The sequence below is a fragment of the Kryptolebias marmoratus genome, linkage group LG4 (genome assembly GCF_001649575.2).
Source record: "Kryptolebias marmoratus isolate JLee-2015 linkage group LG4, ASM164957v2, whole genome shotgun sequence".
Taxonomy (NCBI): domain Eukaryota; kingdom Metazoa; phylum Chordata; class Actinopteri; order Cyprinodontiformes; family Rivulidae; genus Kryptolebias; species Kryptolebias marmoratus.
This window is the reverse complement of record NC_051433.1, coordinates 19,851,755-19,876,957: the sequence shown is the minus strand read 5'-3', so window position 1 is coordinate 19,876,957 and position 25,203 is coordinate 19,851,755. Positions and strand designations below refer to the sequence as shown.

The following is a 25,203-nucleotide window of genomic DNA, read 5'->3' as shown; positions in this document are numbered from 1 at the left end:
TCTGGAGCTTTTAGTACGAGTTTCAATCTTCCGCCACTAGGGGTCAGCAGAGGACTAGTTACCAGAGCAGCTAAAATCAGTGTTTGTAAAACCATGACACTGGACTGAAGAATGCCTTGTTAACAAGAGTGTAACAAACTAAATCAGAGCTGAGCGATAATGGGAATGCGATTAACAGCTGCTGGCATTTCCTTGGATGTTGCTCTCAGTTAAAAAAAAAACAAAACTCTTTTTGTAATTTGCTTTTTCAGCCTGTTTAGATTGGGAAAGCTTGTGTGGACTTTGAATTTTCCAATGTAAAGTTCAGACAGTGTGAAACTTTGAAGCTGTCCTTTTAATCGATACTTTCTGCTGTGTTTTTCCACTCGCCTCTAGAAGCTTATAGAGAAACAATGGACTTCGGGTGGGGGGAAAAAAAATGCAAAACAGGGTCTTAATGTTACTAAAAATGCTTTTGATAAATTTCAGTCACTGTGTTTCTGCTGTAAGGAGTCCCCTTTAAAGACATGCTGAACACAGCAGGGGCATTTTGTAAAAAAAAAAAAGAAAAAAAAAGAAGAAGAAATCCCTCATTGGTCAAAGCTGCTAGAGGATCTGACGGTGGCTTTGGAGCAGAAGGTGGAGTTGAATCAAAGCTATAAATCGTGGACAAATCTCAATGAGTATGTGTAACAGAGGAAAAGAGACTGACACAAACATCTGCAAACACACACACACACACACACACACACACAGACAGTGAGATATAAAGAGGAGGGAAACTTAGAGACAAATGGTCTTGCTTTTGGAATGCTGTTTGCCATGGAAAGCGCGTCATGAATTCATCGAGAGAGTCTGAACTTGAGGAGTCTTTGTTTCTTGCTCAGTCAAAAAACACAGCTTTTGTCAAAACAAAGGAAGAGGAAGGAGAGATGAAGGAACACGGGGCCTTTCAGCAGAGGAGGGTGGATGTAACCCGACTCAGAGCTTGGCTGAAGAGTGAAGCTTCACGTGTTGGACTTGCTGAATTCCTCTGCACGTATGTGATGATGGTAAGAACCCATATTTGCTTTTGCTTGTTAGAACATGAGAATTCAGACTGACAGAAGACGTCTGACATCCAGCTGTCTGACTTGAACTGTTCCGTCTTAACATGCTGTCCTCATTCACGTGTTATCAATAATTAATGTCACGCTCTTTACGCTGATGACCTGACCCAATCCTCAAGCTCACACAAACAACCAGTTTGTGCAGTCACATGAGTGGGGAGTGCACGGTGATTGGTGGGGGCCAGGGGGGAGAACCAGGAAATCTGATGTTACAAGAGCAATGGTCAGACAGTGGGCGGCATGGAGTGGGGGGGCTGTTGAAAGCCTGCGTTATCTGTCAGCTGTTACAATAAGCCAATATTGGGAAGACTGGAAGAAATACGGCTGCCTGCACAGTGCAGAGAAGCTGGAAATGCCACTCAGCTGAGTGTGAGGACACCAGCGCAGACAGCTGCTCAGAGTTCATGTTGAACACTTCTTCCTGTTTCCTGCAGGTTTTTCCCTCAGTGTCAGCTCTTTCTCTTTCCTCAAGCAAAAACCACAAACCTTTTTGTTTGTTTTTACTTACACTCTTGGCCTTGTGCCAAACATATTTTCAGTGATTTAAAACATCCAAGTCTGCTAATCGAATACCCATCTTTATTATTGGGAACATGATGACTATAAAACGAGAGAAGTTGCATTATCTAGAAAAAATGTTTATGCTGAGCGCTGAAACATTTGGCTGAAATTTGCTACAGAAACTGAAACAGAGTCATTAAAGCTACAGGGATCAAAACACTAGCTAAAGGCTAAAAGTATCAAAAGGCTATTTAAGATAAAAAAAAATTCAAAAGGCTAGCTAAGAGCTAAAAGTCAAAAGGCTAGGCAAAAGTATCAGAATGCTAAAAACTAGAAGTATTAAAAGGATAGCTAATAGTTTTAAAAGTCTAGCTAAAACCTAAAAGAATCAAAAGCTTAGCTAAAAGAAGAAGAATAACAGCTAAAAGTAGAAGAATGGTAGCTAAAAGTAGAAGAATGGTAACTAAAAGCTAAAAGTAGCACAAGAAGACAAAAACAGAAAATGTATGCTGAAGGACATTTTACAGAGAACAATGTCTTTGACAAAACTGAGAAGATATCAATACATTTTAATGGGGAAATGTTTGTAAATAAAGTTAAATAATTTTGAAAAGTATGAAAGTTACAAAACCAAAAAGGTCATAGCACAAATTCCCTGAATGAGCTGAGTGTTTTGATATATGAATGACTAAAACAGCAACATGTATGCAGAAGCAGTGACACGTCAACAAAACGTATGGAAAACAAAACCTCGTAAAGGACAGTATGAATGCTGAATCAGTGACTGGACTGTGTTTCTGGGCTCTGTCTCTGCGCAGGCACTGGGGCTGGGCTGCGTGGCCCAGGTGGTGACCGGACAGGGGGCCTTCGGGCACTTCCTCAGCATCAACATCGGCTTCGGCCTGGCTGTTGCTATGGGGGTTCATGTGGGAGGAAACGTCTCAGGTATATCAGACCCTCGCAGGTCATTTAAAGGCCTTCGCTTTCCTTGTACAGATAACACATTTCACCTGCTTTTTTTTTTAAATTTCCACCCCAGGAGCTCATATGAACGGAGCAGTGTCTTTCACAATGTGTGTTTTTGGCCGCCTCGCGTGGAAGAGGCTACCCCTGTACATTTCTGCGCAGCTGCTCGCGTCCTTTCTCGCAGCAGTCACAATTTATGCAGTCTATTATGGTGAGGACACACTCCTGTACATGTTAAAATAGACTCTGCAATGTATTTTCATCAGTGGTTTTTTATAGACGAAAAATGAACAACGTGGCTAACGTGTTTGCTTTGCAGAGGCCATTTATGATTACTGTGGAGGAAACCTGACTGTAACTGGGCCAAACGCCACAGCTGGCATCTTTGCCACCTATCCTGCCCCATACCTCTCCCTGATGGGTGGATTTGTTGACCAGGTAGACATTATGGACTAAACCCTTTCTTGATCTTGCCTTTTACAGTTGGGAAAATGAAAAATGGACAAAGAATGCAATACTTTGCTAATAATTTAAACTTCAATTGAAAAAAAATAAGAAAAAGAAAACCTTCCAAAATGATTAAACTGAGAAAGAGTTTTCCTAATTTTGTAACTGATGAAACATGCACCAAACAGTAAACACAAAGACAGGAAGAAAAAGAGGATATGAATCAGTTTACAGCTACTTGAGCATCTGACAGATCAATAACACGACTGCCAGTCAACTTCTTTTTCTCCTCAATAACACACTGAGAACATAAACGGTATCTTAGTGAGAGGAGGTTGAGGGCAGGCTCAAAAAGAGGAAACTAAAAGTTTTGACAAGTCAGTAAATGACTGATAACAAAAAATCTAGGGTGCTCACGAGGAAACGTAAGAAATACCCAGAGAACCCATGACCAGGAGCACGGGAAAACGAGCGGTATGAGTCAGAACCGGGGTTATAAACAGACGGGGAGGGATGGTTACTGAGTCAGCGCAGGTGAGGTAATAAGCAGATTAATAACAGAAATGAAGTCGACCTATAAAACAAACATAAACATCCCAAAATCACGACCTTCTGGAGTCAACATGGCACTCTGTAACCGATCAAATCTAGATTTGACCAAAATCAGAGAATTCAAATAAATTGCTGTATGAAAGTGACAACGCAAACTAGCGGAGTGACAGTCACTTCTCGCTTCCCAGAGCTGCTAAAAACAGACACAATCCTGAAGTGGGAACCACACAAGTACAGAAAAAGTACAGGGTATATCTGCATTCACACATGCAGGTTAGACACAGAAATATCCCTCTCTGAGCAAAAGTGGAACAAACAACTGCTGTGATGTCAGAGATCACAAGATCAAATTTTTTTTTAAACTTTTTTTTTTTCTTTAAACGTCCTCCTGCCAAACAAGGGCAAAGATTTACCATAAAATCCTCAGATTCAGTATCTGTGCTCATTTTAATATTTAAAATGTATGCACTACATATGACTAATTTGCGCTAAAAATGAAATTTGACAGTGTCGAAACCTTTGTGGATATTTATTGCCGTTTGCTCCAGGTGTTTGGCACGGCCATGCTGCTTCTGTGCCTGATGGCTCTGTCCGACCAGAGGAATAAACCAGCTGCCAGGGGCGGGGAGCCTCTCACAGTGGGCCTGGTGGTGGTTCTCATCGGCCTATCTCTGGGCAGCAACAGCGGCTACGCCATCAACCCCACCAGAGACATCGCACCCAGGGTCTTCACGGCCATAGCAGGCTGGGGAGTGGACGTGTTCAGGTAAAAAAATATTTAAAAAAAAGGGAGGGGGGATTTTATTTGACCTCAGAGCTTCGTTTCAGTCTGACATGTTGAGGTTTCTATCTGTGTAGGTCTGGAAACGGGTGGTGGTGGGTACCTCTGGTGGCGCCCCCCATCGGAGGAGTGCTGGGAGCAGGGGTGTACGAGGCGTTTGTGGAGCTGCACCACCCACTCCGCTCCGGGCTGGAGGAGGAATCGATCCCTCTGAAGAAAGAGGAAAACAACTGTGCCGATGTCTGTGCGAAACCTCAAACAAACACAACTGTATAGGTGCTTGTACAGCTGTGTGAACATCTGTACGCTGCTCAAACACGAAGAAGGGTTAAAAGGACCTGAACCAACTGCTTAAATGGGGACAGAAGCACTTTTTTTCAAAAATTCTAAGATTTTTAACTCATAAATTATTCACAATGAAACTGTGCTAAAGATAGATCTGAGCTTTTTTGTCCTTAATTATCCTTGTCAGTTCTAAGATATTTTTGGGGAAAAAGGGTTTAAATGAGGGTAAGTCATTTTTGTAAAAGAAAGAAAAAACAAAAGAAGAACAAAACCACAAACGCTGTTTTATATGTTGTGTTTATTTTATTCAGAGAGAAGCAGCTGAGGTGACCTTGGAAAGCATTATAAATAAAATATACACCATCAACATATCACATAGCGCTTTACAAAGCCGGGGGACCTTCGGGATCCTTGAGATTTCCGGGAATGTAAAGAGTGGTAAACAACCCCCCACGGTGCATGGATCCTTCTGAAAGTAAAACAAAAGCAGGAGGAGGTGTGCTCCTCACAGCAGGAAGGAGTGGCAGCGCATTTCCTCCAACCCTGTCAACAGCAGCCTGCGGACAAAAACCTCCACACATCTTATTTCTAATCAAAATCTTGATGTTTGGCTTCTGACATCGCGAGCAGGAAATGGAAAAAGATGAATAAAACGTGGTAGTTTACATTAGTTCATCACCACTGAATTATTACAGTATTATGTTATCATTTAGAGTACAGCTAGACATGCTTAAAAACATTTGTGTGGTTAATACAGCAGGTTGTGTCAGGTGGTCAATAGGTTTTTCTGAGGCTTGGTGTGCATTACCTTTTTTTTTACTGTTATTTAGTATTTAGCAGCAAATCAAGGCCAGTTATTATGAATGCACTTACAAGCTGCTTGCGTCTTTGTAACAGCAAAGACGTTGCAGATGAGCGCCGTCTTCAATGAGTTCACAGGTACTAATTGGTTTTTGATACAACTGGATGTCAAATAGACTAGTTTCTTGATTACTAATGCTTAACAATGAAAAGTGAGTTAGATACACGTATAGTAAGGATGTCTTTCTAAAAGTATGGACAGCCTGGTCAGGTATTTTTTAATCAACTAACTGCAGGTTAGAGGAGGACAGCTAAAATGAGGTCAGGCGTAATCAGTTTTCTTTTAGATTTTTACATCTGTTAAAGTTCTGCATCACTTGCATCAACTTTCAACATAAACTGAGCCATAACACTAAAGAACCTGGGGTATATCCTTAGACATTTAACGTTGTCTGTTCTCGTGTTGCACAGAGCTGAGATGATAAGTCCAGCCAATAAACAACAGATGATCTGTTTTGTGTTTTTAACCCATGCAGTTCAGACAGCAAGTCTGTGTGAAATTTCCATTTGGTCTTGAGTGGGAACTCTTTCACCGCTTTGCTCCACTGAGCCGTCCGGTTGTGCCTTGGCCCTTGGCGGCGGCCCCCGAGCTGCCCTGGGCCGACGGCTTCTTCTGGGGGGGTGGCACTTTGGCTTTGCCTTTGAACGCCTTGGTGGGATCCAGCTTGTTCAGAAAGTGGTCCCCAGCAGCATCTGCCTGGCTGAGCTCATTGCTGAAGATCAGGGGCTGGTAGAGGGATGCCCACTGCTGCTGGGAAAAAAAAAAACGGGACACAGATCGTTTAAAATGACGTGTATCCAAATGTGCAACTAAAATATGAGGCAAGAGAAAGTCTGAAAAGCATACAACTTCCTGTACTCAAGTTTTGAGATTATTTTTGTGCTAAAACAGCATCTATTTGTGATTTTAAGTTTGAACTTTTAAAAAAATGTTAAATGAGCTAAAACTGCAGTATCTTGTACAGTAAACATACCAATTAAAGTCCATTTTATACACTGTACTTGCAAAGACTTCAAGGGTTGTTAATATAAGAGCTAAAGATCACAGACAAGCCTTTAAAGACCGATGACACAGTCGTTTCCTACCTTAGCCTGGGGGCTTGGACCGTACGGAGTGTAGGCATACTGCCACTCAGGCAGACCGAAGTGTGTTATCATCAGTCGGTAGTAGGCGGTAAAGGTCGCCGTCAGAAAATGCCAGCACAGCGAGCGGTCCAGGAACCAGATCTCGCTTTGCTGGGCTACCACACCTGTCAAACACATACAACCACCATGCATGATGCAGCCATTGAATGTAACATAAACAGAAAATGCGTGCATGCTTTCGTGACGTAGAGTGTGTGAACATAAATGAAGCACCTGGAGTGCAGTTTTTGTAAACAAGACACACTTTCCCATTCCCGCCACAAGAATCCAGCTCGAAGAGGCGGCTCCGGGCGTCAAAATGAGGCGCAGCCGCCGCACGCTCCAGCCCTGACAGAAAACACTAATGAATCCCCGACAAATATTTACTTTCCAACCAATTGCTCGTTCATTAGCCCCTTTTCTGCACAAGTAAGCACACGCAAAGCAGACATAACTGAAAGTGGCACGTTGTAATTGTAGAGTTAAACCCACGCGAGGATGTGACAGGTGGATGATTACCACTTTCTTTGCCGCTCTCCTCCCAGTCCAGGTCAGCCAGTGAGGGGGCATTCGGGAGGGAGAAAAGCGACACGGGCTGAAGCAGAGGGCTCAACCTGCCCACACTGTTGATCATCATGCAGCCTAAGGGCACACACTCATCTGGTACACAAACACAGAAGCACACAGGAAAGACTGAGCCTGAAGATGAGCTAAATGGGAGTTTTGGTGGGGAATCATACACAATATGAGAGGGCACCTACTGTCTAATTTAACACTCCAGGTTAATGTAAATCCATCAGTTGTGAGGTAAAAGTCTCGCAGGTCTTCTGGTAAAATGCATGTGTTTTTCTGGGAGACAAATCAAACAAACTCATCTACATATAACCAATGTAAACATGAAAAAAAAAATCTCACAAACTGAGGTTTTAATTTTATTTCACCTGTTCCCATGACAGCAGGCTCCTCTTCTCTGCTGGCTCCCTCTCTACAAAACGCACATCCACCACTCCTGGCATGTTCTCTGCACCAACAAGGACAAGTTAGTTTTTTTTTTTTACGATTTGACTGCATACACTCTTTTCTTGTAAGCTAACCTAAAATGGCTAATGTCAACGCAAACAGCACCGATACAAACCGAGTATCTGAGTAATGCCGAGCGTTAGCCTCTCAGCAAAACCTTTGAACAGTAAGTTCTCTTTTGCCTCCTCCATTTTGATTTCTGCGACCAAATGTTTGAGCGAAACAGTGAAAGCATCCTCTTCTAACACCTGCACGGCATCCTTCACGTTGTTCCCTTTTAGCTCAGCTGACAACCGCACAGGACAGGAAGCGACGAGTGCAGTTTGGAAACCAGAAGGACATATTTTTCAGCCAATAGAAAGAGGGGTTTGTGTAGCCCTCAACCTATCAGAAATCGAGTTGCAAAAATAAAGGCGGGGCTACCTTTCCTTAGCAACGCTTGGCTAGCAGGGAGTGGTGGCGGTTGTTTCAACATGGCGACAGCAGCGAAAAGGACAGACAATTCGGAGATATTTTGGATGAATGGAGGTGTAGTTTCTTTTCATAACTCTTTAAACTTCATTTAGCAGTTCAGAATCATATAGAGAGTTCAATGTTTTTCACAGTATTTAGCATTTTGTTTCGTTTGTTGGACAGGAGGAAAGTAAGTTGTTTTCTCTGAGGAAGTAGAACAGCATGTTGTTAGCTGCTAATAATAGTTCTCAAGTTAAAGGTTAGGTCTTCTTTATGTTAAGATTTGACATTTGACAGCTGCTATCAACGTCACCCAAGTTTGTTGTAGTCCCTAATTGACCCAATTCAGCCTCAACAATACTAAAACTGTCTGAAGGTAGTTTATGAGTTTTTCTGATTTTTCTGCCATAATGATTTCCATAACCTCAAGCTTAAATCCTAAAACAGGGTAAAAAGAGTGTACTTATTCTTAAAAGTAATAAGGAATATGTGTGTATTTTAATTTTTGGAAACCAAATTAGATAAACTACTTTATGTTACATCTAAAGTATGTGTTAAATGCAATTTTTCACAAGTAACTTTATCAGAAGCAGCAACCACTACTCCCTAAATGCTTGTTAAAGTTGCATTTTTTTTTCTTCAGTCCCTGCCTGTAAAATTTCACACGTGAGTAAAACCTGCAAGTCTTCAACAGGTAGCTAAAGGATCCTTTGGTCATTTTTGCTTCTTTGCCAAGCATTAGTTTAGTTTCACACGTTTGATTGGCCACTGTTGTGTTAAAAGGCCACAACCTTACTTATTTTTAGTAAAAATGAAGGATCATTTAATAACTGGTAGAAGATGTGGGGGAGTTTTCTGTACCTCTTCAGTGCAGCGAGCCCTCTTTGGTGTCAGCAGCCTGTAGGAGTACCCTTCCTCCACTCTGTAAAGTAAAAACCCCGTCCAGACATACGATCTAATCACAGCCCTGTGAATCTCATTTGCCTATTCCTTTAAGGAAACGTCTGCTCAAAGTTATTGCCATTATGGCCAGACCTTGACAGTAACATTATACTCAGTCTCATGTGACAGTGTGAGATGTCACGGTCAGTACGTGTTGTGGACGACTCTCAGCTACTGCCGTGTCAAATTTTAGCTCAAAATCTGTAAAACTGACTGAGTTGAAGCCATTTTAGGCTGACTCCAAAGGTTAGTTAGCTGTAAATGATTCAGTGACTATTTCCTAAAGGTTTCAATAACATCCATTCAGTGGTTCATGAGATATTTTGCTAACAGACAGTGTTGACTCCAAATAGTTAATGGCAAAATTTAACAAAGGTCCTGCACAATCTGTCAGCCAGTTTCAGCTGCTACCACACCAAATTTTAAAACAATATCTGCAAATCAGACTAAGTTGTAGCCATTTTTGTGTTTGGTTCTAATGCTCAGTTGGCTGTGGCAGCCATTTTGAATTTGGTTGAATCTAAAATTAACATAGACTCTTGTACGCATGCTGTGTTTTGGCAGCGGGAGATAAAAAAACATAACTTTCATGTTATTTTTCCTCAAAACCTTTGACATAATCTTTTGTCATGTAATTCTTAGCCTAATGTTTCAAATTTATTCAGTGGTTTGTGTTTGTTTTCTTTAGTGTTCTTTTAAAATTAAGTGACTGTCCTCTCTTTGCTGTTTTACAGTGTCTGATGAGGAACAGCCTTTGGCGTTCGTTCCTGGTGAGTCTCATGACATTTTGACAAGTTCTGGTCATGTTATGTGGGATTTTTTAAAATGTATTTATCTATCTTACACATGTTTTGTCCTCCTGTTATGGTTTTCTTCTAACTGACTCAGGAGTTGAGAGAGGGATGAAGACTGCGATGCCTTTCAGTCTCCGAGCAGATGGCACCGGTACATCCAGTAAAAGAGGAACCAAGCTCAGAGTGAAGCACGGCTCTGACTGTAAAATTCAAGGCACACAAAAGACAGCAGGGAAAAAACAGGGACACTTAGGAAGCGATTTCTCTGGCGCGAATACAAAAGAAAAAGTGCCAGTCCATCATGCTGCTGTACCAAATATTCACACCGTCTCTCAGCCTCACGACACTTTTCACCCTTTGTCGCAGGTAAACCATTGTTTTAAATTGGCTGTTTTCCTCCTTGCGTCAATGTTTCATTGCACGAGAGAAGCGATTCAGTACATTTCACTGATACCTACTAATAATTGTGCTCGCTTGTAAACAACAGGTGAACTCTGAGAACAGCAGAGAGAAGAGCGAGGTCTCTTTGAAGGACCTCTGCTTTGAAGACAAAAGACGAATCGCAAACCTGATCGAGGAACTTGCAAGGTAACCAACATCATCTGACTCTCAGCTCAGAGATGGTGATAGTAAGCCTTTATGAGTTTAAAGCCATGTTCTATTCTTTAGTTACATATTGCATGTTTGTGTCATTTCTTTGGTCTCTTCGCTGCTCTTTCTTTCTCTACAGAGTAAGTGAGGAGAAAGAGGAGTCAGTGCAGCGTCTAAAAGACGAACAGGGGAATTTTGAACGCAAGGTCCAGCAGCTGGAGCAACAGAACCTGATGATAGCACAGGAGAGGGAGAGTATCCTTTTTAATAACAGGCAGAAAACATATTGGAGAATCAGATAAGGCCTTTTGCAATATGGGATTTTAAAATAGTTGTCAAATGTGTCATTTGTTTAAAAAAAAAAAAAAAAAAAAAAAAGCTGGATCTGATAATGCTCTAAAAAAGCTTCACCGGCTACGATTTATCACTGAGGTAATGAAATTCTTCTGATCCAGGTGGAGTTTAATTTACTAGTGGCATTTGAGTGATGATCACCGAACTTTGCATTTTTTTTAACAAGATTTTATGTACTTCACGGTGTGCTAATTGCTATTTGGTGCCCTGTAGTGTCATGACATGCTACGGCATTTCCAAGATGATGAAGCACAGTGAAAGCAAGGATCCCTGCACGGTCCCAGAGTATATCATTCAGAAAAGAGTTACCTTCCAATAAAAGTTTCACAAAGTGGGGCAAAAAGACTTAATATCGATTTAGTAACCAAGTTTGATGTTGTACTAGTTAAAACAACAAAGCATCCGTTATTATTTCTTTGGATATATCTGTTGTCAGCACTTTTGTCTAGCAGATATTGGCCTCTTTCTGCATGATGTAGTTAAAGCACAAAATAAGTTATTGAATACAGTGTCAGGTTGCATTGACCTATGTGCGGTTTGAAAACAGTCCTTCAGGGGGCAGTGTTGTCTCATGCAAGCCTATTTTAAGCCTTTGTGCAAGACTTTTCAATCCGACACAAAAGCCACAGAAATGGATGCATTTAGATGATTTGATGTTTGCTGCCGTTGCTTGTAGTTTATCTACTTTTGTCCACAGAATCAGTTTCATGGTTGGAGTCGTGGTCCTGACTGCCTGAATTACTGTATCTTCCAATCTAAACATGAATTTTGATATTAACTTAAAGGACTGTGTCGATGGCTTTCACCGTGTGTTTCTCTTTTCTAAATCGTCCCTGACCGCTGAACAGGAGCGCAGAATATCTCTCACTCTACTAAGATATGAGATCAGATGGGTCACCAGTTGAGTCTTTGTCCATCATGAAGTAGGTGTTAGTGATATAACAATGAGCCAACCTACTGTTGTCATAGAAATCCTGCTCAGATCACACCAGAGCATTACCATCGGTCTATTTTAGGTTCAAAAGACAGCAGAAAATAAAGAGTAATTGACCCAGCTGGTAATTCGTCTGATTGGCAAAAGGCAGGAAGTAAAATTAGAAGAGCAGAACTCTATTAAAGGCACTTTAACTTGGAGACTTGGCATTTACGTTGAACTTTTAAACTTTATTAAAGGTATTTGAGAGGAAAAGGTAGTCGGACCCAAGCTTCTTGGGGGTAGAGGAAGGGGGGCGGGGGGCATAGTCTTTTAAAGTGTATACGAGAGTCATGAAGGCTCTTCTCAGGCAGGAGGTTTCTGCACTTCTTCGAAAAGGTTAAGGAGACACCAAAGGCAAACACACTGAGTGAGAGTCTTGTCAAGTCTAATTCCATTACGCCGCAGCTTATCTTATCTAACCAAGACTCAGGGTTGTCTGAGGTATAAAGAATGTGGTACTATACTTTAGCCTCAAGCCACCCAGGATGAGAGGGAAAAGTACCCTTGATATTTGGGATATTCAGCTGACATTTGCAATCGACTGGCATATAGAGCCAAATTTGTGTTTGAGATAGGAAGGATGAATTTTGTACTTGAAGGCATGTTGGTCCGGGCAGAGATTACAAAAACAGTATACAGTTCTAGGGTAGGTGCTAAGTAATGACACTTAGTGGCTTCAAACAGTCAGAAGTAACTTTGAGGATTTGTAGAAAGAAACTTTCTTACATGCTAGTCAAAAATACAATTATTATAATTATTATTATTAAAGAATGGCAGAGCTAAACTCCTTTTATTTTTAAAGGTTTAAATGATTTGACATATACAGTATTAAAATCTGGTTTAATAGAGGGTCTTTTGTGATAACATTAGTTGGAAACCTGCACTCGGATGATTGAAAGATTATAATTTTTTTTTATTGTAATTATACCAAACCACGTCAATGTTGTCATATTTGACAACTTGTCCAAGGCCTGTTTCTGGATGGGCTTTTAATTTGCATGAAATGCATGAATGACCGGTTTAAAAGACAAACTCAAAACATATAAAACCCACATTAAAGCTGGTGAACATGATATGGAATACAGTGATAAACTACAGTAGCATCATTAATGGTGGCAGATAGGACATTCCTCAAGGAAATCCCTTGTATTAAAAATGCTACAGTTGTAAAACTTAAATATGTGCAGTTTTTAAAAAAAAAAATCTACGAGTTGTAGACTTTATTGTATATGATGCAAGTGCAACGATATGTTCTTTGAAATAAACAGGAGCTAACGTAAAGGTTAGGCTTACTTTATGGTTAATAACTTAACTAAAATTAAAGGCCTAGCATTCCTTGAAACAATGCATATCGCCCGTCGCCTTTCCACATAGTTAATAGCAAAATTATAAATAAAATAAAAATCCTGCTAAATCTGTGGTCAGAGTATTTGTTGGGGATGAGTCTTAGCTACTACCACACTAAATTTGAAGTCTATTTGTAAAACTGACTGAATCATAGCTACTTTTGAGGAATTTCTTATTTTAGCTCTGGATCTTTGTTAAAAACACTGACGCTGACAATAAACTCAACTTTTGCTGAGGTAATGAAGGTTTTTGCTTTGTGAGTTGTGGGTTTGAGTCTTTGTTTGTAGGTTTGCGCAGACACAGTTGTTTGTACAGATGGCCTGCCTAATGATTCAGTAAGATACAACTTGGTCAGTGCTTCCAAACTGTTACGTTTGCCTTGTGATTAATAAGTCATGAAAAAGGCAGACAGTAATTTTGTCAGGATGGACTTTGAAATCTCTAAGCATTTTCTAGATAATTAGCTCACGTGTGACGCTACTGCTTTGTTTTCTGATTTTCATTCACGTCTCCTTTCTGAATGATGTTCCTCCGTTAGTTCCCTGTCTTTTCTCCCTCGCCCGCTTTCGTGCACTCGGCACCCAGCGCGCATCCGTCTTTTCCTCTGTTTCCTTTGCATTCCTGCTCATGCTCGAATCTGTTTGGCTCAGAGTACTAAAGCGGACTTTAAAATACCCCCACACCTCCTGTGCAAATTTGTTCCACCTTGAAATGGATTTCATTATTTCATTTGAGCCTCGGCCTGACAGGGAAGTGAATCATTTTGACAGGCCCCGTCTGAAGCCTCTTCACTCCAAGCCCTTGATTCGGGGTATTTTTGGAGCAGGAGGGGTGGAGTAAGTTATTGTCGGCACTTTGTAGCTCTGATGTAAACTGGGGGTTTGCAGAGTGCTCCCACTGGATGATATCCAAGGCTGTGGAGGAAGTATGTTTAGTGTGATGACAGTCTGAGAGGTGGAGGCTTATCAGTTCACAAACCTCCTTACAGCACCCGCTTTGGTTACGCTAACAGGCAGGTTTTTTTTATTTTTTATTATTGCCCATTGCTGAAGGCGGTTTTTGTCCACGTCTGTCTGTGTGTGTACTGTTAGCAAAATATTTCATCAAACTTTGGATGGATTTTAATAAAACTTTAAGAAAGTAATCCTTCTGTTGACATCTACAGCTGGTTAACTTTCAGACACAACTCAACTCAAGATGACCGTAACAGCCAACTGGCCTTAGAAAACACAGAAATGGCTATAACTTTGCTAATTTTAGAAATATTGAGCTGAGATTTGGTGTGGTAGTAGCTGAGCATCATCCCCAACACGTATTTCATGTGCAACTCATTGAGTTGCTTAAAAATGAAAACCTTGACATTAACTGAGACTCAACCCTGCTTGTCTGTTCATCAAGCACTGAACGGATTTTAATCAAACTCCCAAAGTAATTATCAGCTAATAATTGGTTAATCAGTACTGGTTAACCAGTTCTACATCTACAATTGATTAACTTTGGAGTCAACCCAATTGAAGATGGCTGCCACGGTTAGTCACCCATAGCTTACTCAAAAAATGTCTATACCTCAGCGAAGTTTACAGATATTGAGCTAACATTTGGTGCTGTGGTAGCTGACAGCCATTTATAACACAGTAGATCACAACTTCTAATAGATTGCATGAGATATCACATGAGGTCATGAGTAATTTAATGTTTAAGGTTTGACCAAAATTTCTACAATGTACGATGATCTTAGTCTAAAACGCTATCATGAAAAGTGGCGGGCTAAGCCTTTATTTATCGTGTCAAATTTGTTTGCACGTGGTTTTGGATTAAGAAATTATTGAATCAGCGTTTCTGTAAATATGGTGAGAACAAAGTTGGCAGCATTTTGTTTTATTGACTTTCTTTTTGTTGTGAAATTTAACCCATCGCATTTGATCTCAGATTTTGTTGACGTGTGACCTCAGCAGCGTATTCCGCTTCGCTCCCATTTCGGATCCTTCATGCTGCATAAACAGACTTCCACGGTGCAGGTTTCCAGGATGTGATGTCCTTGTGATGTCCTTACGTTTTCCACACAGCTCCGCTTTCATGGAGATCAGCGCAGGCACCGAGGAGCCCGAGTTAGACGGAGGGTTTAATCAAAGTGTTCGCTCACATTTTCCCAGTGTTTATGGAAGCTGCTGCATCGCATTTGTCTGGTGTCTGCTCCTCAATTCAAAGTCATCTTCGCTCTCTTCTCTTCTCCTTCCCCCCCGCCACCCGTTTCATTTCCACAGCCTGATTGAAGTCTTCCTACAAGCAAAGTGTTTTCTTATTCGGTGTTCCGCCAACTATTTCTTCAATAAGACTCTTACTTTGAACTTTGATTTTCTCTTTAAATGGGAGCTTTTCGCAAATGGATGCTGAGAAACTCATCAGATGGGGGAGCACGGCCGCCATCGTAAAAAGATATGGCCTGGAGGAATACACTTTATGGTCAGCTTGAGGCGGGGGGGCAGTGTGTGTACAACTTGCTTTGTACACTTCTCGCTTTATTGTTGTGTTTGCGTGTGGGCTGTTTACAGTGCATGTGGGGGGATTTGCAGTGTTGTGTCTTGCTGTTTTTTCGTGTGTGCATCAGGAAGTCGGGCTTGATTATCGAATGTGTGTATGTGTGCAGCCTCTCCGTTCTCGTGCTCATTATCTTTTGTATGTGTCGATGTGGTGCAGCGCTGCCACCGTCATTAGTGGGCTCCTGAGGCGCAGCAGTAGTCCCGCTCCAGATTAGTTTTTCTGCGGCTGCCAGCTCTCTGTCTGGCAGATAGCCTGGCGTGGCACAGCCCAGCTCAGCTCAACCCAGCTTGGCTCAACCCAGATGGTGAAAGCGACATGCCACAACAACAACTTTGATTTTGCTGGACTCCTCTCTCCTTTTTGTAGGATTGCTGCTCTCTGCTTTTCTGGTCTGGTGCGTTCCTGGTGAAAGACGGTCGGTTTAAAGCCATCGTTGTTTTTCTTTGTTTGTTTTCTTTTTTTTTTTGGTTGCACAAAGTAATTGTTGGATGTACATCTACAACTGAATAACTTTTGGAGACAACCCAATTCAAGATGGCTGCCAACTGAACTTAAAAAAACACAAAACATGAATCTATTTCAGTCAGTTTTACAAATATTGTGTTAGGTTTTTTATATGAATTTATGCATTCCTTTAAATTATGCCGGGCCTTAAATTTCTAATTGTTTTATAAAGGGGGGAAAAAAGCATTTAAACCTGCATCTATTTGAGAAAGCTGTATTGAACCCAGAGCTTCTGTATTTCTTGGCTAAATGTTGGGAAGGGGTTTCTGAGAGTTCAGTTGTTAAAGTAAATTATGGTTTCATGTTGTTAGTTACTTAACCTTTGGTCCTTCAGGCCTGCAGCGACAGTACAGGGAGTGTCAGGAGCTGCTCGGCCTCTACCAACAATATCTCACTCAGCAACAGGCAAAGCTCAACCAGTCCATAGCCCAGCTCAGCCAGCAGCCACCCAGCCACAGTAAGGTAAGGTGTAGGGTGGGGGGGTGGAATGGTTGTGTGCTTTTTCTGGCATTAGAGCACATACAGTGAAAACTGTAAAATGAAGCTGAAGGTCGGCGCACATTTAAAGAGCAGCCCTGTTTGACATTTATCACCATCTCAGGCACAAAAAGCGGTATGAGGGGAAACCCACGCTGCAGCACGTTGCCCCATGTCGTAATAAATCAGAACAAATCACTAAAGTCCACTTCATCTCTTGTTTTTTATGACAAGAACATGATGAAAACTCTCTCAAGGTGACACTTCAGAAGCAAAGCTGGAACTCTGACTTTGGTCATTGTTGGTATAAATGCCTTGGGTAACCCCACTGCCCTGCAGTGGCTCTGAATAATGTCTGTTTGTCTGCTCTATGGCCCTCTTCTTCATTAAAATATAATATCAGCTTTCCTCTTTATTCTTATTTCATACGATCCCGTCATATATAGCATTTAAGCTCAACTAAAAGATATCTTCTCAGTCCCCTTGGCATTGGTTAGGTTTGCATTTGTGCACGATGTGTATCACTGTAAGGCCCAGCCATAGCAGAGCAGCTCATTTTGGCAGCAGCTTCCACCCCGTATCAGTGTCTACACATGATGTGTCCAGGTACTGCTGTTTATACAACCTGTATTTTGGCAGCACTTGGAAACTCAATGGCTCTTGCAAACAAATGGGGGGGGGCTTTTATGGCACATTACAACATTAGCAAATTAGTTTGGTAAGCAAGTCCTAATGTGGTATTAGTAAATTTCAGTTTTGTTGCCTGGCTGTAAATTAAAGTTTTATGGACCAGTCTGTTTTGGCTGAAAAGCTCCCATCACACCTTCAGAGGCTTTTTAAATCAGCCAAATAGAAATCACTTTGCCGTCGGTTTGCTGTTCAGGTGCTCAGCAGTGAGGAAGCTCCCAGCAGGACATCTGCAAGCAGAGCTAATGGATCACTCCTTGATGGCTCGTACCTCAGCCTCGCTGCTACCGGAGCGCAAAAGGCTCAGACGTACAGGAGTGGCAATGCAAGAAGAGGAGCGGTAGAGATGTTCGGAAACCCCGTCTCTGTTTCCCGTGATCGTGAGCTGAGTCCAAACGGTGAGCCATTCAGACAACATGTGTGTCAGAAGAGGGAGTGCAGGCAGCCGCACACATGCTGCATACATGAGCGCTGCCAAGGCAGCTGTCATGACACTGGCTGCAGAACACAGCAATGGAGAAGTGACAGCAGCTCCTGTCTAGTAAACTGCCACCACGACACCTCCAGCCAGAAGGAGTGTGAAAGGTACAGTAGTGCACGTTTGTTTGCTTTTCACGATTCACACCAGAAATATCCTGGATATGGATATTAATAAAGTCTATTTATTTACATACTGACTGCGCAACAGGAACATCAAGGGCTCAGAGGCTAAAGAAGACCTGACCAGGCCTCTGCTGGGTCACAAGGACTGGGAGGAGAAGAGACACCAGCTGCTGCTGCAGAAGATGCAGCTCGAGTCGGAGAGAAAGCGGCTGCAAGCGCGGCTGGCTGAGCAGGAGGAGAGGCTCAGCAGACAGACCGAGCAGCTACGACAGTCACAACTTGATTACAGCAGGTAGAACACACAAACCACAGAGAAACGACCCCTATGTGGTGACAAAGCACTTTGAACCGTCTTGTTGCTGAAAAAAAGTTATATAAATAAATTTGACTTGACTTGACTAGACATTTCTTAGAAACATTTGGAGGACAATGACGATAATTGCTTTTTTTTTTTTTTTTTTACATAATCAAAAAGCTGTGATCAGTTGTTGTCTTTTTGTGTACATCTAAAATATCTGTTAAGGCTGTTTTTTTTTTTTTGTTTTTTTTTGCACTTCTTAATGCTTGTAAGGATTCAACAACCCAGCCAAGCTCAGTTAAGCAGCTCAACTATTAGGAATGCAGGACCAGAGCAGGAGGGTCCTTCCCACCAGGGTTTGCCCTCCAGGTAAGTAAGGCAACAGCTTTAATCAGGCGCACGCCTTGAACATCCAATAAACACACTCGTACACAGAATGTTCTTCTTACATCTGAAATAAGCTAGCTTGGTTTATTTGTCTTTGGTCTGCAGTCTGTCTGAAGAAGCGGAAGCACATTCTGCAGCACAAGGCTTAAAGAAAATAAACACTCAGGGTGTTCCAGCTCTTTCTGCCAGCGGAAGTGGTAAGCGTGTGTTATTTTCAGCTAACTGGTTATTTGCTCGATTGTGTGCAAACAGAAGACGTATTATTTTTCGATTAGGTAGGAGTTTAATTTTCTGTATCTTTTGGCGTTTTCATGTGCACCTAAAACTATGTGTGCTTCATAAAACTACTATTCTCAGAATTTCTTCTCTTGCTGGTGGTTTAACGATGATCTTCTCTCCAAACAGCAAATCCTGTAGAACAATCCAGACGGGACACGGCCACATCTCCAGCGAAGTCCCCTTCAGGCCTGAGTCTGCCCAGCTCTGTGTCTGCAGTCCTAAAGACCCCTGAGACCAAGTGAGCAAACCTTCACTCGACGCAAACATTTGACTTCTTTTGCTAACGCTAACTGTAGTGAAGATTCAAAGTTTTGTAAGTTTTCTACACTTTTAAATGTTGAATAGAAAGTGAGACTGTAGTAAACAAATTGGCTAATCCAATATCATTATTTCTCAGAAAAATAACATTTTTTAATTTAGTACTAAGTGTTAAAGAGTTTCTTATTGAGCAACAGCATATTTCAGCACCTTGAGGAGGTATAAAAAGGCAAATACGTGTGTTGGTTTGAAAGTCTAAACTGAACTCGCTTGCGTCCACAGAAATGTGGACGATGAGCGTGTTTATCTTTAACAGCCGTGCTTCAATTCAGTTACACTAACGTGCTGCCGCATCATACCCTGTTATCATGGGGCCGTTTGCACAACAAGATGAAATCTTTTTCACATCAGAGACGATATTTAAATCAAATACAGGAAAGTTACATCAAGTAACACATGCTCCTTTTTTTTTTTAATACAAAGCAACCACCATTACTGGAAATAGAACCTGCGAGAAACGCAATAAAATGAAACGAAAATAATAAGAAATTGTGGGCGGTAATGTTATGCTAACCGCAGATCAGAAACATGCAGCTCCAGATTCAGATAAAAGGTGCTGAAAGAAAAAAACACTGGGGACTTAATTAGCAATATTTTATGATTTGTTTGTGGCAAGTTATATTTTCTTCGTTCTCAGGAAATATTAATTTTGAAATGCATAAAGAATACAGAGAGGAATTTTGGATCGTACAGCTTTGGCCCGGCCCCACAACAGTTGCGGTGTCAGTGGCTAAACGATAACTTTTCTCCGTCTGGCTAACTTTTCGAGCGGCGAGAAGCTAAATGGAGCTTTTTACTGGGCTAGCTAGGGTTGTGGCCAGCCTGTCAGGAGACATGCTGCGTTCCATTAGCCGGCCTAGCGGGGATCCTGCAGCAGGTGTAATTGAACAGACTTGGATGCACACACTGCTCTCCCTTTTCGCTCTGCTACAGTAATGAGACAGAGCAAGTAAGAGAGAGGGAGAGATGTTAAGAGTGCGTTTGAGCGTGAGACCATTGAAGATAGCATGAAGGGGAAAAAAACCAAAACAAAACGTGATGCGAGGAAAGCTAGATTATGTCCAGATGGAGAACAATGAAAATGGTGGAAAAGACCTAAGAGGTGGGGAGCGTCAGGCGTTAGTCCGAGTCACCGAACGATGTTTAACCTCAGTGTTACTTGCTTTCAGCTGTGTGGGAACTTCTTAGTTTACTGTGAAATCTTTAATGAAAATTACAAGAAGCCATTCATGTTTTTTTTATGTTTTTTATTTTTGCTACCTTTTATAGGTATGATGGTTTATTTATAATTCAGTAGCCGTTTTTCTACTCCCTGTTTAAAAAAAGAAAAAAGAAAAAGTTCCTCAAAACTGCTCAAAGTTTACTTCTTGCAATGATTAACTCTTAATCAAAGCACTGCGTGGTCCAAGTTTAAGCTGTGAGCTCTTACAGATGCCCATTAACTCCAACAGGGGACCAAGGCTATCACATCCTATTACCATCCATTTTCACCTCCGAAGCCCATTAAAGTAACTGGACTTTAAGCAGCACATTTTTTTTTTCTCTTTTTTACAAAGTGTAACAAGAAAACCTCTCTTGTTTTCTTAGCTGCTATATACAAAAAAACAAAACAAAAAAAAAACAAAATAAAAAAAACCCCAACAGTAATTAGTGAGGTAAAACATTATTTTAAAAGTAGTAGTATGAGGTATGATGTAGTTGGGTTTTTTGGTTTCCTTTTTTAAAATCGTCATTCCTACTTCATAATGTTAGGATGAATAAAAACACTACAGTGGTCAGGGCCGCGGTCTCGCACGGCTGCAGGTTTGAGCCCAGGTTGCTTTAGAAAGTGCATCTGGCGTAAAACAATTGCCGAATCTTTTGTGAGTTCACTCTCTGTGGCGACCTCTGCTGAGGGGAGCAGTCGAACGAACAACAACAACAACAACCTGTTTTTATTGCAGTGCCGTCTGAGGGTTCAAAGATCAAGAATTTCATCCTTTTCCTTTTCAAGAATCTGGGGAATCTTTGTGTGCAGTGCCTTTTGAAGATGTTATAAATGTAGATGATGGGATATTCAAAACACATTTTTCCACAATTTCTGATTCAGTTTTTTGCAGACAGGTGAACCTCTGTCCATCTTTACTTTTAAAAGATTCAGCCTCACTAAAATGCTCTTTTTATACCCAGTCCTCTTACTGACCTGTTGCCAGTAAACCTAGTTAGTTGCAAAATGCTCCATCTGCTGTTTCTTCTTCATACCCCTTACTTTTACAGCCTTTTGTTGCCCCTGTCCCATCTTTTTTGAGATGTCGATGCCATAAAATTCAAAATGACCTTTTATCTATTCTGAAAATGGCACAATTTCTTTCTTTTTTTTAAAAACATTTTCTTTGCTGTGTTCTGTTGTGAATAAAATATAAGGTTATGGCTTTTGCAGATCATTGCACTCTGTTTTAATTTACATTTTACACAGTGTCCCAACTGTTTTGGAATTGAGGTTGTATAACAAAGATCCCAGAACGTCACTGCGGATTATGGGTAAAATCAAATGAAAACAATTTCTGTTGTAATGAGAAGTATAACCTCCTGTAAGAATTTGTATGAACTTTTTTTTTTTTCCATTCCCCCCCCCCCCCCACTGGGCAACAACATCCCCCCTGATGGCCATCTAATCGTAACCATTACAGTCTTGATGCACGAATTGCAAAACCAGAATGGGTGTTAATTTTAAGTGACCTTCTTAATTCTTTCATGAATCCGGCGCTAGTTAGTAATGAGACAGTTCCAGCACACCCTGCCCATCTCATCTCCATTTATTCAGCCATCACCCGCCTGCTATTGATTGGTGTGGAAATTGTCATGCGGGATATACGCGGCGGTCATTATAGGTTTTTTATTTTACTGTTTGGACTACAAATGAAAAGGGGCATCAGGGCGAGACGGCTATCCTTAATGGAAGAGACGGGCCAGATAAGCAGTGAGAATTACGAGGGAGGAAACGGTGGTGGTTAGTGTTTGCAGAGGAGCTGGAAGAGAGAGACAAAGACAAAAAAAAAAAAATGAAGCGGTATACCCAGATGTAGGAAAAAATGCACTTTTACACAACTTTTACCGTAAACTTTTCCCAAGAATTTTTCTTTCTTTGTGCTCCGCTCAGAAAAATCTATTTTTATTCTATTTCTCTCGTGCAGCCGCGGCGCCTCCACTCCTCTGCCTCNCTGTACCCCCACCCCACCCTTGTTATAGATTGTGACCGCCGGTAAGTGATGCATTATTCATTACAGCCATGTCGCCTGTTGATAGATGGCTGTTTGAGAGGCCTGTCCATTAAATAAATCAACAAATAAAAATGCAAATTCTCACATTTCGAGAGAAGCATCCCGTCCAAAGTTCCTCCCCCACGTTCCCTCTCTTGCCCGCCTTTGGATCCAAAAAGCAGAACTCATTTCCTGCCTCTCTCACACAAGCAGACACCCACCAGTCACTCTCTCTTTCTTTGCCTTTTGGTTGACAGGGAGCAGACCAAACGAGGAGGACAGATTTACTCCTTTGAGCTTCAGGCGGTTTCTTTTCCCTTATTTTTCCTCCCCATCAGCCATCATCCCTCATTCGCTTTCTCTCCCTCACGCTTCAAACATGTGCATACATTTGTTCATAAAACATAGGCTTTTAAAGCTTTTCAGCGACCGATGCGCGCTGCCTCCAAGTTAGGCTGGAAAAACACGACACATCAAGGTCTGCAGCTACGTGTGGAGGAGCACAAATGCGCCCTGATTAGAAGTTTCACTCGCCTGTCTGTCTGCTGACCACCCACATGCATATCAACAAGTGCCTCCCAAAGATCGCCTCTACCTGGGAGAGCTGTGTGCACAGCCGCACGATGCAAATCAATGCAGCTTTAAACGAGCCGAGAATTATGTTGGCAAGATCAGTCGAGCGTGCTTTAAAGAATTCATGTTTTGTATCTGGAATGGCCATCGTTCGACTGTGTATACACTGAATAATTTATCAAGCCAGCCAGACTGAGGGATTGAATCTCTATTAGCTTAATCTCCCCCGTTTTGGTTTATTTATTTCACCGCACACTCCCTCATTTCTATTCCGCGGGAGAAAGCGCCGGGTCCTCTCCTCCTTATGTTCACACACCTGCAAAGAAACGGCGCTTTTCTGCGGGGGACGCCCCAGTGGTTTTGACTTGTTAATGCTGCTTGGCACTTCAGCGAGAAAGACTTTGTTAGAGCTCTAAAAGGAGTTTTGCTTTTACATGGTCTGTATTAACAAGTGAATGGTGAATGACGAATATTTTAGACCTTGGAGTGGACTTATCCCTTTGTCTGGTGTTGGTCCCTCGGCTTGTGTCGTCTCTATCTACTTTTAAGGACGTGTAGTGTGTCTGGCAGCATTTGTGGACTCAATTTCAAGAAAGACCTGTTTAGCAATGAGACTGAATTAAAACAACATGTCTTGTTTTGTGTGTTTTAGGCTGGACCTGTCTGTGGTTGACTTACTGGACATTTTCAGTCCCATCTCGGGCCCTGAGCTGTTCAAGCCGGGGGCCCGAAGACCCAAAGCGTCGCAACACAAATCGACCCTCGTTGCTCCCAAATCAGCGGGAGGAGCCCTGCTCACTCCCAGTGAGAGTTATCCCCAGAGTTTTCAACAGGACCTGGAGGAAAGCCAAATCCTGGACGATATATTTTTTATTTGTTGACAAAGAGGAAAATAAAGTCTGTTAGTTTTGACAAGTTGAGATCTTACATTTTTAGTGCCTTTTTTTTCTTCTTCCATTTACAGTTTGCACTCTAGAATAAATGTAGTCCCATAGATTGTGGGCTATATGATGTTTTTTTTTTTAAGTATACAAATAAATGCTTATTTATGCAGAACTGGATCTTTTTAAATGATCTTTTTAATTTTTCTAAATGAAATCATGCCTTGCCTCAGGAAAACGTTTCACTCAGAGCCATGTTTATCGTCTATGAAGACCTCTGCAATGGAAATGCAAGCTGAATCTCATGACTTACAATTGTCCATTCTGAGTCTGACTCAGATGTCTTCTGCATAAATCGCCTCAGAAAATTCATGTAAATATGACGCCGGTCTGTTCCACCCAACGCACGTTTTCACAGAAGCCAAAATGGAGGCTCCTTGTACCGATAAGTTCTCAGCAATTAGGACACCACACGGAATGCTTTATTCTAGACTGTGCTTTATTATTGGGCTAAGCTGAGACGCATCATTCATTTAAAATTACAAAAGAGGAGTCCAGGGGACCAGAGAATGGTGCAGTCTGGAGAGACAGGGGCAGGGGCCTAAAAGCGCACGGCCCAATCAGAAGCTCAGCTCATTAGGAACCTGGCAAAGCTTAATATGCAACATTCATTTCCCCAACTCTCCATCTGTGCTGAAACTGGGAAATACAGTAGATTTCCAGAACACTTTGAAAACCACATGATGTAAAATGTGATTCTAGCAACACTACTGAGCTTTAGAAATAAAAGACTGATAACAGCACAGAAGGAAAAAAATAAAAAATAAATAAAAGGAACTCAGATTTGTCGTCTTTTTTTCCTTTTGATGAAATAGTGCAGTCTTCATTGAATTTTCTTCTTGGCAGAATACATCAGTTGAACAAGATCAGAGCTCTGTCAAACATTTCAAAAATGGTTTTAAAAGCTAAACGGGTTTTTTATGCTACCAAGGAATCAATGATTAACAAGAATCCAGTGGATTTCTGATTACATACAGGATTGACAGCAGATGTGTGTTCCTCTGATTTAATATCTGGTTGAAGATGTACAGTTTAACCAAAAATTCTTCTTTTTTTTTTTCTTCCTCTACAATGTTTTAAACATTTTATAATGAAAAGAAATGGTTCATAAAACTGAAAAATGACCAATTTTGGTATCTTTTCAACAAACAACCTCATTTTTTTCTCTCTCTTTCTTGTACAGTATGAAGCTATAATTACAGTATGCATAAGGCTTGTGTGTTGTACTGCATTGTTGTGAATAGTTTACCAGTGACAGGAAAACTCAAAATCA

The 25,203-nt window shown here is 41.4% G+C and overlaps 3 protein-coding genes across 5 annotated transcripts; 2 read left to right on the top strand and 1 right to left on the bottom strand.

Moving 5' to 3' along the window:
• The first annotated feature begins 647 nt into the window (after window positions 1-647).
• Window positions 648-5,247, top strand: aqp7 (aquaporin 7). The gene is made up of 6 exons (XM_017422935.3): window positions 648-1,031; window positions 2,408-2,534; window positions 2,629-2,766; window positions 2,875-2,993; window positions 4,103-4,320; window positions 4,413-5,247. The coding sequence occupies exons 1-6, from the start codon at window positions 816-818 to the stop codon at window positions 4,609-4,611; spliced, it is 1,017 nt and encodes a 338-aa protein (XP_017278424.1). The 5' UTR covers window positions 648-815; the 3' UTR covers window positions 4,612-5,247.
• Window positions 5,248-5,397: 150 nt separating this feature from the next.
• tpgs2 (tubulin polyglutamylase complex subunit 2) lies at window positions 5,398-7,943 on the bottom strand. Of its 2 annotated transcripts, none has more exons than XM_025007355.2 (7): window positions 7,742-7,943; window positions 7,548-7,627; window positions 7,368-7,455; window positions 7,126-7,266; window positions 6,841-6,954; window positions 6,568-6,731; window positions 5,398-6,232 (listed from the first exon to the last, which is right to left on the bottom strand). In XM_025007355.2, the coding sequence occupies exons 1-7, from the start codon at window positions 7,815-7,817 to the stop codon at window positions 6,011-6,013; spliced, it is 885 nt and encodes a 294-aa protein (XP_024863123.1). In that variant the 5' UTR covers window positions 7,818-7,943; the 3' UTR covers window positions 5,398-6,010. The 2 variants fall into 2 exon arrangements, with proteins under 2 accessions (XP_024863123.1, XP_017278426.1); XM_017422937.3 differs by having other exon boundaries at window positions 5,398-6,229.
• A 125-nt stretch (window positions 7,944-8,068) lies between these two features.
• On the top strand, window positions 8,069-24,744 carry kiaa1328 (KIAA1328 ortholog). 2 transcript variants are annotated; one of them, XM_037975265.1, is made up of 12 exons: window positions 8,069-8,154; window positions 9,756-9,791; window positions 9,910-10,181; window positions 10,303-10,403; window positions 10,546-10,661; window positions 16,463-16,590; window positions 17,489-17,877; window positions 17,981-18,187; window positions 18,467-18,562; window positions 18,686-18,777; window positions 18,986-19,097; window positions 23,642-24,744. In XM_037975265.1, the coding sequence occupies exons 1-12, from the start codon at window positions 8,100-8,102 to the stop codon at window positions 23,868-23,870; spliced, it is 1,833 nt and encodes a 610-aa protein (XP_037831193.1). In that variant the 5' UTR covers window positions 8,069-8,099; the 3' UTR covers window positions 23,871-24,744. The 2 variants fall into 2 exon arrangements, with proteins under 2 accessions (XP_037831193.1, XP_024863102.1); XM_025007334.2 differs by having other exon boundaries at window positions 17,969-18,187.
• The last annotated feature ends 459 nt before the right edge of the window (window positions 24,745-25,203 follow it).